This window comes from Pleurodeles waltl, chromosome 6, assembly GCF_031143425.1.
Source record: "Pleurodeles waltl isolate 20211129_DDA chromosome 6, aPleWal1.hap1.20221129, whole genome shotgun sequence".
NCBI classification, from domain to species: Eukaryota; Metazoa; Chordata; class Amphibia; order Caudata; family Salamandridae; genus Pleurodeles; species Pleurodeles waltl.
The window spans coordinates 899,550,591-899,566,058 of NC_090445.1; the positions used below are offsets into that span (position 1 = coordinate 899,550,591).

Below are 15,468 nucleotides of genomic sequence, written 5' to 3' on the forward strand. Positions count from 1 at the left end.
TGCCTCCTTGAAGCCCTGGACAGTTTTATGGCTCATTATTTCACATAAAATAAATAGCACAGTATAACTCGAATTGACAGAATAATGTTCATAGTGTCGCACATATTTAAACACCTGACAGTAATTATATGCCATAAAGTCTGAATAGAAATCCGCGCATACCCAAACGCTTGCAATTAGACAGTGTTAGCAATTTGCGAAAATACATTTTTTTTGGAAATGCTTTGTCTGGATATTCTGCAATAAACAATAGTTACTTGTACGGAGGTCCTTTATTCGTGCCCTGTTTTGCAAACATCCATTTACGAAACGTAATCCCCCAAAACATTTGTCTGTATACTTGGTTTATTGCAGAAAAGAGATGCAAAAATATCAGTGTGCTGCATTTTCCTTTTCTACGTAGTTATAGCTTCGCTCTTCGATAGGATGTTTTTTTAATTCCCGATCCAACTCCATTTCGAAAAGACCTCTTCATGAAGGACTTCTCCAAGAAAGGCTTTAGGAAAGCCAATTCTTCGCTTTTGTCTGCCTCAGCCAAGCAGGTGTTTAACAAGATCATACAGTATTCAGATTTTTCGGAGAGCTGGCAAGAAATTAAAAGAGTATTAATTTACCGGAAAACTGTATAAAAGATGACATAGCTTAATGTACATAATTTAAGTAGTTAATGAAGTGCTTAGATAAATAGGGCAGATGCTATTATAGTGCTAAATACTTATATTTCAATTGATGAAAATTAAAATGTGTGCTTTATTAGATTTTTATGCTGCAAATAAATGCACCATTAATGTACAGTGGAATAACGTCAGTGGTGCTTGCTGAGTAACTGCTAATGTACAGCTGTGACGCTACATGTGGCTGTCATATGGCACAATACATTTTTCCAAGAACTTGACACAGCAGTAAATATCAAAATATACTTTTATATATATATATATATATATATATATATAGTACAATACATTTAAACAGCATAATTGATAGATTGCCGAGTGAACACATAGAAATAAAAATATTAGTGGTCTGTGACGTCTTATAGTTTTAATACAGCGTCTCACTTGTTATCACAAACAGACAAAGATACCACTTCAGTTACTTAGAGTATAATTTAGAGTTATGTTGGAGGTTTGGAGGACGTGCTAAATCTTTGAAATAAAGCACTTTGATATTTTCTCCACCACGGCGCTGGTGTGGATGAAATTCGGTTCAAGAATTCACAAATGGTCCTAGATTTCTTTTTTTACTTGATCTAGATGTTATTTGTCCCTCAATAACAATATTTTATGTTAAATTCAATGTTTAACTAGCCTGTTCCTCACATTCTAAGAATGATACGATAAGGGTGATTAAATGAATATTTAATTAATATGACATGATATTAAAATATGATGTAATCACATAGTACTTGGAACTATATTTTTAACCCACAAGATATTCATAACCACAAATAAATCCACATTCACAATTGCACTTCTTGCTTCAGTGGTGAAAATCTAAGCACTGCCCTGCATTCCATAATGAGCACTGTGATAATTTTCTCATTAATTCTCTTCCCATGCCATGTGATATTCTCCATTTTGTATGTGTGCACTTCTTTGGGTAGACAGTAAGCCTGGGCTCTGCAGAAGAGTAAAAGGAGGAGGCAGGAAAGAGATCGAGAGAGGTGAGATAGAGAATGTTGCAAGAGAAGTAGAGAGAGCTGAGGTATAGAGAGATGGACAGCAAGATAGAGAGGTGGTGTACAGAGAGTGGAGGTTGAGAGAGATTTGCGATGGACTTAGGAGATAGGAAGGGGTGAAATGGAAACATAACAGTGAGAGGAAGTTTTGAGGTAGAGAGACATGAGGTAGCGAGGTGTTTTTAGAAAGGTAGCGCTAGGCATAATGTCTAATGGAGAGTCAGTTGAGGACATTAGAGACAGGTAACAAGAGGTTGGGTAGAAAGGTCTATTGAAATAAAGGTGCGGTAGACTTGTCAGACAGTGGGCTTAGAGACGGAGACGTGGGTAGCTGAATAAAAGAGGTGAGTTGAAGATAAGAGAAAGGAGACTGAAAGCTAGCAAGAAATAGGTAACGTAGAGAAAGAGGGTCAATGAAAAAGAGAGTTGTGAATCGGTGATTGGTAGAGCGAGAGAGTCAGATGTAGAAGTAGTCAGAGAGTAAGTAGGAGGCAGAGATCGAGAAAGACAAAGAGAAATATGAGAGATTCCTTAATGTCTTATATCATTTTATCAAGGCAGCCCTTGGAAGTTGAGGGCCCTGGCAAGTTGCCTTCTTTACATGTGTCGTAAGCCATCTATGCCTGTTGATACACTCTGAGCAGAAACTGAATTGACCAGTTGATAACATTTCCTGATTTATGTCCGAGAATTGGTTGCCCTCTAAAAGATTTCAATCTATGTGCTACATCTGCCTAACCCTTTTTTAGGGTAAACAGACAGTTTGAAGGTGGAATGGTCATCATTAAAATAAAACTACAAAAGGTTGTCACTTAACTGCCTTTCTAAATCAGTAGAGAGCTTAAAGCACACCTTAAGGAGATATGAACCAATAGCCTGTTCCCTGTGACAGTGTGAGTCACTATGACTTGGTATTTACGAATATTTATTGTTTCATTAAGTCGCCAGACCAATGTAATGGTGCTAGTAAGAAAGTTTTATAACTATGAGATACAGTAATGGATATTGGGTGAAACATGGCGGCACTGTGGGCTGCAATACAGGACTGTGGGACAGGACAGTGAATGAGCTACAAGGTTGGAGCACCAAGGTGAGATGGTAGCATGTAGGATTATGGGAAAGTCCAGACAATGAAGGGAAATATTGGGTTTTTGTTGAACAATAATGCAGTGTAGGGATGGGTGCCAGAGTCCCCGAGAGGAGCATAAAGATGGGGCTCACAGCCTGGTGCTACAACAAGTAAAGTGGAGTGCAACATCAATGGGAGGTGTGGGGAGCAGTGGCAGAACAGGAGACGAGGGTAGTCGAGCAGGAGAGAAAGAGAGAGGTACATTGGCTCCCTGGAAAATGGAGCTCAAGTGTATCTCCACGTGGCAGCCTCTCTCATAATAGCCCACTGAGGTTTAGTGATTTCACAGCTAATGTTCCTTCATGCAAGGTTAACTGCTTCACGTTAGCTCTAAACTATTGTTGCTTCTTATTTTCTTGAATAGATTTTACATTTTCATGGAAAATTCTGTGCATTGCCATTGGACTGACATTTATAATAATTGCCCAGAAAACCTATTCACTCTATAGCCTCAAGACCTATGCTTACGTTAGCTGATACATGTTCAACACATTTAACAAGACACGCACTGCACTCGTTCTTCCTAAGCGTGTGCTTTCTCGCTCAGCAGTCCACTAGTTTTGTTTGTTCTAACAGATCTTATGCTGTTAAATATTTACCAGGTTTTTGTCTTGGTCACAGGACTGAACTACTTATTTTAATCACTACTTTTCAACAATGAACACCATATTTGTAGATTATTTCATCAGCATACAGGGGGTTGGTTCTTAGCCTATTTTGCCGTGACCTGCTCTGTTCTAGACAGTGGCTCCTAGACAGTTTTATCTCAAAGTTTTGTGCAGTTGCATCTTTCTGCTCAGAGCCCTTTCACCATTTTTTACACTCTATATTTATTTAGCACCTTATTGCAATTCAACCCTAAGATCTTTTTCTGTCGGGTATACATGATAATTCTCAACTATACGCCTCTTTGGAACTACCGCAAACAATTGTACATTGACACTGTTTCCACAACATCAAATTCAAAATGGTTTTAAATGTTTCAAAGTTAGATGATGCAGAAGTGAGTGGGCCCTACCCTCAATTCAGTCTCTGGTTCTCTTACGAGGCATAGCACACCACTACCTCTTACATTTAATAGGCGCCAGCCTAGATAGACCGTTATGAGCCTTGCAGCTACTTTGCAGCATACGTTGTAATTGAATACGTAAGTGAGCCCTCTCATGTGTTTGGAGGCTAAATCTTCATCCATCAGTAGCTAGGCTGTTACAATTCATTTCTTCTGTCTGCTTCGCTACTTAGGGCCTGAGTCACAAACTGAATTTTGTAGTATGTTTTGCAGTACTGCAAAATGTACATCAAAACATACTACAGAATTTAAGTTTTACCTATATTACCTTTACATAGGTGTTCATAGTTCTCTGCCCCGCCTGGAGAGTCTCCACACTAAGGGACACAGGGGAATGGGCGGGAAAAGACTTACTCTTAAAGGGGATGGGATTAGTTAGGAGAGGAGGGAGATGGGTTTATAGAAAGTCAGGGAGGGGTTTAGAGAGGAATGTAGCCCACCCACACAGGAATAAACCAACTGCTTTATTATAGGGCATGGGGACATATAACTTACACTTTTGTAGCAAGTTTACCATAGAAGTTTGTTAATAATGAAAGTTGTAATCTTCCTCCAAAATATAAAAGTACCTAAAAGTGTAACTTACCTTTGTGAATTAGGCCCTTATGGTTTGTGGATGGTGCCTGAAGGTGTGATAGGCCCTTTAGAGTATCGAGTTTTTTCTATAATTGATTAGGATCCTATAAATAATGAAATTCTTCCAATTTTCGTATTTATGTTGCTAGGTTTTATTGAGCACCATCTACGAGTATTATTAACTAAAATTCTGAATTAAACTTTTTTTCTTCACCTCTATTGTTCCAGCAAAGAATGGACACTTATTCATTGGAATTCGTATAACGATCACATACACTTTGATTTGCTCAATTTAACCAAGTACTCAAACGTGATTTGCATAGCTATTGAATAGAGTTACTTTTTTCTCCTGGGATGGCTCAGTGCTTATATATGCTTTGGTTGTCTAACAGAATATCTAGGAAACAGATATCGTGTGTACAGAATATTGTGTCAAAAATATCAAGGACCAAAATATTGAGAAAGTAAGTGTAATGAGGTAAGAATAGATTTACTATTCTTAACATCTACATACTTTGAAGATATATATTGTCAAGATACCTATAGGTGGAATAGAGTATAAAGTTTGTATAGCCATAGAAACGAACCTTCACAATATTTTGTCCACACAATCATTTTTTTCTCTTACATTTTGTGTAAACACCATACAATTCTACTAACAAACCTACTGTTCCCTCCTATTTTTTTTGGCTTTGAAGACCAGGTGCAAATAGTCGATCTACAAAGTGTGGTTTTGTTTTGTTTTTACTACTGACTATTTTTCTCTTGTGTGTTTCAAAAGCACACACTTTGAGGCTCAAATTGTAAAAAGACAAATTAATGCTTGTGAATTAATTATATTGTTTTATTTCATGCTTACTTTTATTTTACATAAACTGTGAGGAAACAAGCACCAAAGCCATTGTTTGCTGTTAAAATGAAAATAACACGAAAGCATGCCCAGAAGAACAATACTGTCCTCACAGAGAACAGAACGTTAATTTGCAGTGGCCATTTGTTACTTTAGGGCCAGATTTATATTCTGGCAGACAGAGTATTCTCATTTGGCCTGGTGGAGTACTTTACAATCGCCAGTCTGTGAATACTCCACCCGCCAGATTTATAAATGACCACCAAACAGGTCATTTCTAAAGGCTTTGGCAGGAACAGCTGTCACAAGATTTTCTTTTTGAAAATAAAAAAAAAGTAATGCTCTCTTAGCCATGGGGGGCTTCTCCCATGGCAAGGGGAGCATTGAAATGTTTGTACTTTGAAAAATACCTACATGTCCGCCCGTTTAAATTTTGGTGGGTGGACATGTAGCCATTTCTCGGATGTCCCTTACTACCCAGGGCCAAAAGAGAGGTTTCAACACAGCAGAAACAGAGCGGTCTCTGTCATGACTAACCCTAAGGTCTGCCCGCTTGTAAATGCAGTGAGCAGAACACTATATTGGTGGGGAGGGAAGTCTGTCACTGTTGCAACATAGTACCCTGTCCACCAATATATAAATCAGACCCTTAACTTGAAAAAAGTTACAAGTTTAAGGCCACCATCAGACAGAGAGTTTATCTGGTTTGGATATTTAATCATCAATAAAAAGACCATCACTTGTTTGTATTTTGGGTGCTATATTTTAGTAATTAGAATCTGTGTACATTTTCACGATTGTGTGTTTATACTGTATGCCATGTTGTACTTTATCATAGTGTGTATAATTAATATTCATTCTTCTCCCCAAACGTTGCCTGCTGCCTCCACTTTTCTGACCTTGTTCTTACTGGTATTAAGCCTCTGTGCACTTTACCACTGCTAACCAGTGCTAAAGTACATGTGCTCTCTCTTTTAAATATTTTGGTTTATATCCAATTGGTATAGTTAGTTTACTTTTAATCCCTAGTAAAATGGTGTTATAGGAACCCAGGGCCTGTAAATTAAGTGCTACTATTCGGTCTGAAGCATTGATTGTGCCACCTACTTAGGTAGCTCTCTAACTATGGCTCAGGCCGGACATTGCAGTTTTTGTGTGCAGTTTTCCACTGCTGTGTCAACCTGGTAACATAACCTTTTTGCCAGGTCCAAACCTTCACATTCTATACACATAGGTCTCCCCTAAAGTAGCCTTTGGATAACCCAGAGGACAGGGTGCAAAGTATTTACTTTAAAGTAAGCCTTAAAATTTTACATCTCATGGAATTGAAAAGACTTAAATTCGTTATTCACTACTGCAAGGCCTATCTTTCCCACAGAATAACATTAGAGTTGCCTTATTTCTTTTTAGAAGCATAATTTCCAAATGGGAAGAGATAATCCTTTTCCGTTTAGTGCTTCTGGAATTACATTTTAAAATCCTAATTTATGGTCAAGTCGGATTTTAAATTGCAATTCTGAAAATGTCATTTTTAGAAAGTTAGCATTTTCTTGCCTTAGCTATTTGTTGCCTGCAGCCTATCTCTGGTCACAAGACTGGGTTTAGATAGCAGCTGGACTTTATGAATTTCCCTCAGACAGTCACACACAATAGGAGCTTAGTTGTGACTTGATGGGCCATCCTGGGCAGGATGGGGAGGCAGGGAGGGAGGAGGTAGACCCAGCCTCACTTACACCTGAGTAGGATGTGTTCTGTCCCCACATAAGGGGCTAGATGGCCCCTGTGGGTAATCTGGAGCCAGGGTAGAGATGGCACAATATCTGTGCACTTCAAAGGCATTTCTTTGAAATCCCCCCCCCCACTTCAAAGGTGCCACTGGATAAAAGAAAATGTCCTCATACACCACCACTTCAGTATACTTCTGGACCTGGGGATGCTCTGGCAGGAAGAAGGACCACTTTGCTGCTGAAAGACTGCCACTCTGCTAAACTGTACTCTGCTAGACTCCTGCTTTACTGTGCTGGCCTGCTGCTTGTTGCCCTATGCATGCATGAGAAGGACTGGACCTGCATCACTTGAACCCATAACTCAGAGTGACTCCAAGAGCTTGTTGGCTGGACTCTTGATCTGATGTCTCAGGAACATAAAAGACTTCCAACCACTCTGCTTCTGCACTTGGCCTCTGCCATCTGTAAGTCTACCCTGCCAAGTGGTGTCAACCCACTCCTCGACCCTTGAGTGGGTGTAAGATTCTTTCCAGTGGAAATGAGACATCCTCTCTGCAGAGCGGCACATTCTCGAGACAGAACCCATGCATCGCCACTTCTGCGTGGATTGGATCTCTCCCAAAAAACTTGCATCAAAGGAACTGCCGCTGCACAATCCTTTTCCTGGTGCAATCTGCTCGCATCTCCCATCAGCAAACTTCCTCATCGCAGCTTTACCCCTCATCAGAATAGATGCATCGCTTCGACTGGTCAGCGCATTCTTGACCGTGCCCTTCGAATTACAAGTCTCATTGATAGGATACTCGACATCGATGCAAATGGACCTCACACTAGAGCTCCACTGCATCTCAGCAAAGATGCATGTTGCATCTTTGACGCCGATCCATGCAACACTCCAGCCAGGATTTGAGGTACTTTGTTCAGTGGGCCTGTCCCTCCATCACTGTCAGCTGGACTTCTGTCTTTGTCCAACCAGATATCAATAGTAGTGCTTTGTGCTTCTTGACACTATTTTTACTTAAAAAAATTGAAATTCAATCTTTCCTGTTCTACTAATTGCATTTTTGTTGTTTTGGACTTGTATCTATTAAATTTTTATCTATTTTTCAAATCTGGTGTGGAATCTTTTTGTGTGGTGTTTTTTTCAGTTTTTACAGTGTTGCACAAATACTTTACACAATGCCTTTAAGTTAAGCCTGACTGCACTGTGCTAAGCTACCACTTGAGTGAGCACAGGTTAATTTAGGGTTTGCCTGGACCTTACCATGACTAGAATAGTGGTTGCTGCTTGGATAAGGCGAATACCCCAGTCAACCAGTAACCCAATTGCTAACAATATACAGTTGTTCATGAATTGTTTGCAAAACACCTTCTTGCTCTAGATATTGAGTATAATGATTTGTATTTTAGACAGTATACAAATCTACCTTTTTGATGGCCATCAATTAGGTGCCTACCATATTTAATATCATGATTTTAGTGCAGACGGATACACCTACCTAAGATTTTTTTGTAATGAAGTTAAAGGGAAATAAAAACAAGATATCTTTTCCTGTTCCTCGTCTTAACTTAGCCTTACTAGTATGTTGTGAGTTTGACAATGCAACCCCTTTTTTCATGGCATCCCAAAGAATCAGATGACATATCTTTAGGCCATTCAAAATTTGACAGTCATGTAAGTGTCTCCCATTTACTGGTTAAATGCACTGTATTCCTTGTCCTGGTCACGTCAATTTCACATTTACTAATTTCTGAAGGTGCACATACAAAGCTTAGCATTCCTTCCTAATTACTCAAAAGTATAAATGCCACACTATGATTAGGCAGACAGTGTACTCAACTGCAAACATAATGTTGTACCCTGCTCTACAAACTCTCCTTCCCCCTGCTGTATTTTGAGTCAGGCGGAGCACCAAAATTCAGTTGATGGAGCTTCCATAGACAGAATACTTCCTTTGATGGCTCAGTGAATTGGAGCTGTTGGAGAAAGGATTTACACCATCCACCCTATTTAGGGTGGAAGGTATAAAGAGTTTTTCTCCTGTCAATGACTGGCAAAATCTAGCAGTAAGAGACAGGAAAGGAATTGTGATCCCGAGACTCTGAGAGAAAACTCCCAAGGGGTGGGGGCCATTAGTTTAAGTTTTTCTAAAACAAACTCCTGCTTAGGGAGCTTTCTTTGTAAAAACTAAAAAACTATTGAAGAGTTTGACTGCCAGCTGTCATGCGTGACTGGACCTTCCATCAAACATTTTAATCATTTACACGGACTTCAGTGACAGTGGTTCCTGTCAATGTACAGGGTTGTCCACAGACCATTGGACAACTGTAAATTTGGCAGACAGAGGTCCCTCCCAGATGCCAGAGGTAACGTACTCCACCATCCCAACAGAGTAAGCTCCATCCACCAAACTCTAAATCAGGCCACAGCTTACTTTGCACAGTAACGAGTATGATGTGTTGCACTCTTGAGACAACCTAATTGAAAGTTTCAGAACAGTACGGAAGTGTTCTGATTTTAGATTTTGCAGCACCTTACTAGCTGCTTTAGTGTGGCATGAAGGATCTTTGAGGTGCATTCTGTACCTGAAAGCAAAGTCAGTGTGTTCCACGGGTGATTCACTCCATAAGGTCAATATATGAAATTGGGTTTTCCATGTGAGATAGAAATTAAAAAAATAAATTTGTAAAAGAATGAAAAGGACATTATGATGCAACCTTTAAAAAATATGAAAGATCATTTAACCACTTTGACTTGACCACTACTTCAACGTAGAGGTCACATCAAAAAGTCAAGGGCAGGTAATCCTACTGGTGCTGCCTCCAGAGGGATTGCCTTTTTTCATTTTTTGGGCATGGCCACTGGGGAAAAGCTTCCCTAGCAACACAAGAAGTTTTTTTGTTAATGATGATTTGAGCGCATGTTACACTGACAGGATTACAAAGAAAGTGAAACTGAAATCCGTCCTTCAGCTGACTTCACTTTCACTTACAACAGTGATCTGGGCCAAATCTCAAGTTTATAAGCACTGGTTTCGATGGGGGAGGTGGTGTGTCAGCATCAAGGCAGTGTGTGCTCTACAGGCGACTAAAATGCAAAAACCTATCTATTTCAAGCTAACATAATTTATGCATTGTGCTGATATGATGTTGTTTAACCTTTTGCATTGCAGAGTTTAATCTTGAAGAGTTATGTTCAGCATGCATACAAACAATGTTCACATGTGATGTACTGCTGCAGGCTTTCAGACTGTGTCAGGGTGTGATCCCCTTCCAGAGCCTTCTAGAAGTTTTCCCTGCAGCATGCCTGGGTGTGGTTCGTGGGCTGGGCCAAGACTCTATATAAGGGAGCCAGCGCAGCTCCACGTGCTCACTATTCAGAGGTCCTGGTGCAGAGCAGCAGCAAATTCCTGAGCTCCTGTTTCCGGCGGCCTACTTAGATCCTCCAGTCCTCGCCCTTTTTTCACTTCATTTGGTGATCCTAGATCAGAGCCGTAAGACAGAGGTCGGGCTGGGCCCCCGACTCTGTCATCTAAGACGCTCAAGTTCTTGTGCCTAATTTTTGCATGATAAGCGATTTGACTCCTGGGCGTGTGAATGTGCGCTTGGTCGTTTCACGGCATTTACATGTGGATACTCGAATTGGCAAGACGTGCGATTCTTTTCTCGTGCTTAATTCATGGTATTCATTGTGCACTACCATTCCTTGGCAGTTACATGGTGGCATTTGAATCGGCAAGACGTGCGATTCGTTATCTTGTACTTCAACTCTTGATATTCACTGTGCGCTACCATTCCTTGGCAGTTACATGGTGGCATTCGAATCGGCAAGACGTGCGATTCGTTATCTTGTACTTCAACTCTTGATATTCATTGTGCGCTACCATTCCTAGGCAGTTACATGGTGGCATTCGAATCGGCAAGACGCGCGATTCTGTTCTCGTGGGTAATTCATGTTATTCATTGTGTGCTACCATTCCTTGGCAATTACATGGTGGCCTTCGAATCGGAAAGAAGCGTGATTCGTTTTCTTGTACTTCAACCCTAGATATTCATTGTGCGTTACCATTTCTAGGCAGTTACATGGTGGCATTCGAATCGGCAAGACGCGCAATTCTTTTCTTATGCTTAATTCATGTTATTCATTGTGCGCTACCATTCATTGGCAGTTACATGGTGGCCTTCGAATCGGCAAGACGCGCAATTCGTTTTCTTGTGTTTTAACCCTTGATATTCATTGTGCGCTCCCATTCCATGGCAGTTACATGGTGGCTTTCGAATCGGCAAGACGCGCGATTAATTTTCTTGTGCTCTAACCTTTAATATTCATTATGCGCTACCATTCCTAAGCATTAATATAGTGATACTCGAATCAGCAAGACGCGCAATTCTTTCCCTGTGTGTAATTCATGTTATTCATTGTACGCTACCATTTCCTGACATTCGTGTGGTGACCTTCGAATCGGCAAGCCGTGCGATTCCTTTTCTGTGTTAAAAAATCACTGTGTTCATTATGCGCTACCATTCTAAGGCATTTACTTGGTGGTTTTCGAGTTGGCAAGTCGCGTGATTTATTTCCCGAGTTTTAATTTGTGTTATTCATGGTGCACAAATCATTCAATGGTATTTTCTACCTATGTGAAAATCTGTAATGTGCGCAATTCATGTTCCGGCAATTTGAGGGAACAAAAAGTCAGAGTTCAAGATGTAATGTTGTGTGTTCCTAACATGTTTCCTCAAAACCTGATTCATATGATGGTTTAGAAATCATTCAGATTGTTTCCTGATCCTCAGGCATAGGATGGTACTTGAATTTGAAAGTTGCATTTAACCTTTCTTGATTCCCTCACAGGTACCCAGTCATCTTGAAGCCTAGTCATTTTAAGTCTATGCTTAGGTTGTCCATGTTTTCAGAATGACAATGTTTAGAGTCATAGTCTAGTATTGATTCATATGATAAAATAGTGATAATGTGTGTTTTAACCTTTCTGCTTCCTACTGGTCTCCTTCCCAGCTGTTCCCTTCCTAATCCCCCTTTTCCCCACTTGGACTCTCTTAGACTCTGTGACAATTCTAATCAGAGAATTGGAGCTGTCTTGTGGTGGAAGTGTTGGGAACATGCACAGACCTCGAGGATCTGGTGACTCTGACAGAATAGTGAGCCCACAAATTGTTATCCTCCTGGTTTGTGTATGTTCTCAACATGGCCACTCTGGACGAGCTAGTCAAGACTATCACTCAGCTCCAAGCAGAGGTGGTATCATCAAAAGATTTGGCAACTAGCCTAGCTGAGAGAGTGAGTCAGTTACAGGATAAGTGAGAAAAGAAGGAACAAAATCCCCCAGGTGTGTCTTGGCCAGGTCCTTCTTCTTAGACTCCTGGAGGTAATCCGACAAACATTTCCTTAAATGTTCCTTCAGCCATTCCTTAAGCTCCCCCAGAACGTTTCTCAGGTGACCCCTTGAAAGCACAATCTTTCCTGGTTCAAGTGGAATTACACTTCACCTGCAGACCACATACTTTCCCCGATGCGCAGTCCAAAGTAGCTTTCTTGTTATCATATCTGTCTGGAGATGCAGCTACCTGGGCTATTCCTCTTGTGCGTAAAGATAGTCCTCTGTTATACAACTGGAGAAAGTTTGTTCGAGAGTTTGAGCGAGTTTTTGATCATAGAACTGTAACACTGTCAGCAGATCGTGAATTATTAGACTTACGCCAAGGGAATCAGGACTTAGGCCCATATTTATACTTTTTTAGCGCTGCATTGACGCCGTTTTTTGACGCAAAAACGGCGCAAACCTACAAAATTCAATTGTATTTTGCATGTTTGGGCCATTTTTGCGTCAAAAAATTACGCAAATACGGTGCTAAGAAAGTATAAATATGGGCCTTAGTGTCATATTTAGCCAACTTAAATCGGCTGGTTGCTGCGACATCCTGGCCTAAAAAAAAACAAGCGGCCTTGTTCTATAAGGTACTCAAAGAGGAGCTGAAAGATATCCTAGCTCAAATCGACCCGCAACCTACAGACTGTCAAGAATTGATAAAGCTTGTCTTGAGGTTTGATCATCGTTTATCAGAATTAAAAGGAACACGCAAAAAAAGGGAAAAATATTTCTGGCATGTTCACGATAATAGAGACTCAAGAACTCCGAAAGAAAGAACGCCGGAACCGATGGAAATTGGAACCATTAGGAGACCGTTGACCAAAGATGAAAAAGACCTACGTAGAAAGAATGGACAATGTCTCTATTGTGGACGCAAGGGTCATTTTGCCAAAGATTGTCCAATCAAACCAAAGAGCAAACGAGGTCCAGTTCAGAAGGTTGCAGCCAATGCACAAGTCGAGTCAGAAAACGAAAGCACCCAAGATGCAGAGAAGGGTTGCTCTTGGGTGTCACTGTGGACCCTTCACAATCCAGACATCTCAAACTGGGAATAAGAGTTCAGGTTAAGAAAAAGACCTATTTCAAGAAGGCTCTAGTCGATTCTGGGGCTACCAGGAACTTTGTTGACGCCCAATTGGTTCGTGCATGGGGGATCCCATGTATTGAAAAGAAGACCCCAGAAATCATCCAGGCAGTCGATGGAAAACTCTTGACTGGAGTTCTAGTAACTCTTCAGTCTGTCCCCTTGCTGGTGATTTGTGAGGATAAGAATCAAAGAAACATAAACAGAAACCTGTCCTTGACGTGATCCATGCTCCCCAATATGGAATAATCCTTGGCTTACCATGGTTAACTCTTCACAATCCAGAAATGAATTGGGCAGAACGAAAGGTCGTGTTCTCATCTGCGCTATGTAAAGAACAATGCCTCCAAAAGATTCCAGTATCAAAAGTTTGCAACTCTTACATAGCTACTGCCGCGGAGAAAGAAATTCAACTACCCAAACAGTATTTATCTTACGAGGATGTATTTAACGAAAAAGAAGCAGAGAACCTACCTCCTCATAGATCTTATGATTGTCAAATTGATCTAGTCCCAGGTGCGATGTTCCCAATTGTCGTGTTTATGCCCTGTCAGAACATGAAAATCAGCATTTACGACAATATCTAGATCAATTCTTGCAGAATGGTTTCATTCGCCCTTCTAAGTCTCCTGCAGCTTCTCCTTTGTTTTTTGTTCCGAAGGCGAATGGAGAACTTCGAACTGGTATCGACTATAGAGGACTGAACAAAGTCACCATCAAGAATAAATATCCTTTGCCCCTGATTCCGGTCTTACTGGAACAAGTAAAGAAAGCAAAAATCTATACAAAGCTTGATCTCTGAGGTGCTTATCATCTGGTCAGAATGAGAGAGGGTGACGAATGGGAAACAGCATTCAAGACAAGATATGGCCTTTTTGAATACACCGTCATACCTTTTGGTCTGTTCAATGCTCCAGTAGCATTTACATTTTTCTTGAATGACGTTCTTAGAGAGTACCTTGACATATTTGCCATAGTCTACATCAGTGACATTTTGATCTACTCCGACAATATAGATCAACATGTCCAACATGTCAAGAAAGTCCTTGAAGCCCTTCGAAAGCACCATTTATATTGCAAACTAACCAAGTGTGAGTTTCATGTTACCACAGTTGAGTTTTTGGGGGTTATCTTTACCCCCTCAAGGTATGGTGATGGCAGAAAAGAAAGTAAAGGCTGTATCCGATTGGCCCACCCCAAAGACTGTGATGTACAATGTTTCCTGGGGTTTGCAAATTTTTACCGGAGGTTCATAAATGATTTCTCCCAGACAGTGGCCACAATCACTTAGTTATTAAGAAAGAAGGAGAAATTTGTATGGTCCCCTAATGCTGACCAAGCCTTTTCAACTTTGAAAGAAGCTTTCTCCACTGCCCCAGTCTTGACTCATCCTGACACGGATCGACCCTTCATAGTGGAAGCTGATGCTTCAGATGTGGCAATAGGAGCAGTCTTGTCGCAATGAAACAAGGACACTGGTCAACTTCATCCTGTAGCTTACATGTCTCGGAAGTTGAATGAAACCGAACAGAACTATTTCATTGCTGAAAAGGAGCTTCTGGCGATTCGTGACGCCTTTAAAGAATGGAGACATCATTTGTTGGGTGCCAAATACACTGTCACGGTATATACTGATCATCGCAATCTTCAGTTCATGAGTTCCGCCAGACTTTTGACTCCTCAGCAATTACGCTGGATGTTGTTTTTTGCCGAATTTGATTTTGTGGTAACCCTCCTGCCTGGTCAAGACAATCGCAAAGCTGACGCCTTGTCCCGCCAATAGTCTACCACGTTGCCTGCAGTTCAAACCTCCAGAGCTATCATTGCTCCCGACAAAGTTCTATGTATCATCAAAACTGAAGATTTCTTTGAAGACATCTGCAACTCTTTCACTGTTGAGAAATGGCAGACATGGGCGCAAGCAGATCCCAAAAGGTCAATCAAGCAAGGTTTACCTTTTCATGATGC

The 15,468-nt window shown here is 40.7% G+C and overlaps 1 protein-coding gene across 1 annotated transcript; it reads right to left on the reverse strand.

Annotated features, from left to right (window-relative positions):
• Positions 1-403: 403 nt before the first annotated feature.
• NPS (neuropeptide S) lies at positions 404-14,569 on the reverse strand. The gene is made up of 2 exons (XM_069242231.1): positions 14,459-14,569; positions 404-583 (listed from the first exon to the last, which is right to left on the reverse strand). The coding sequence occupies exons 1-2, from the start codon at positions 14,567-14,569 to the stop codon at positions 404-406; spliced, it is 291 nt and encodes a 96-aa protein (XP_069098332.1).
• Positions 14,570-15,468: the final 899 nt, after the last annotated feature.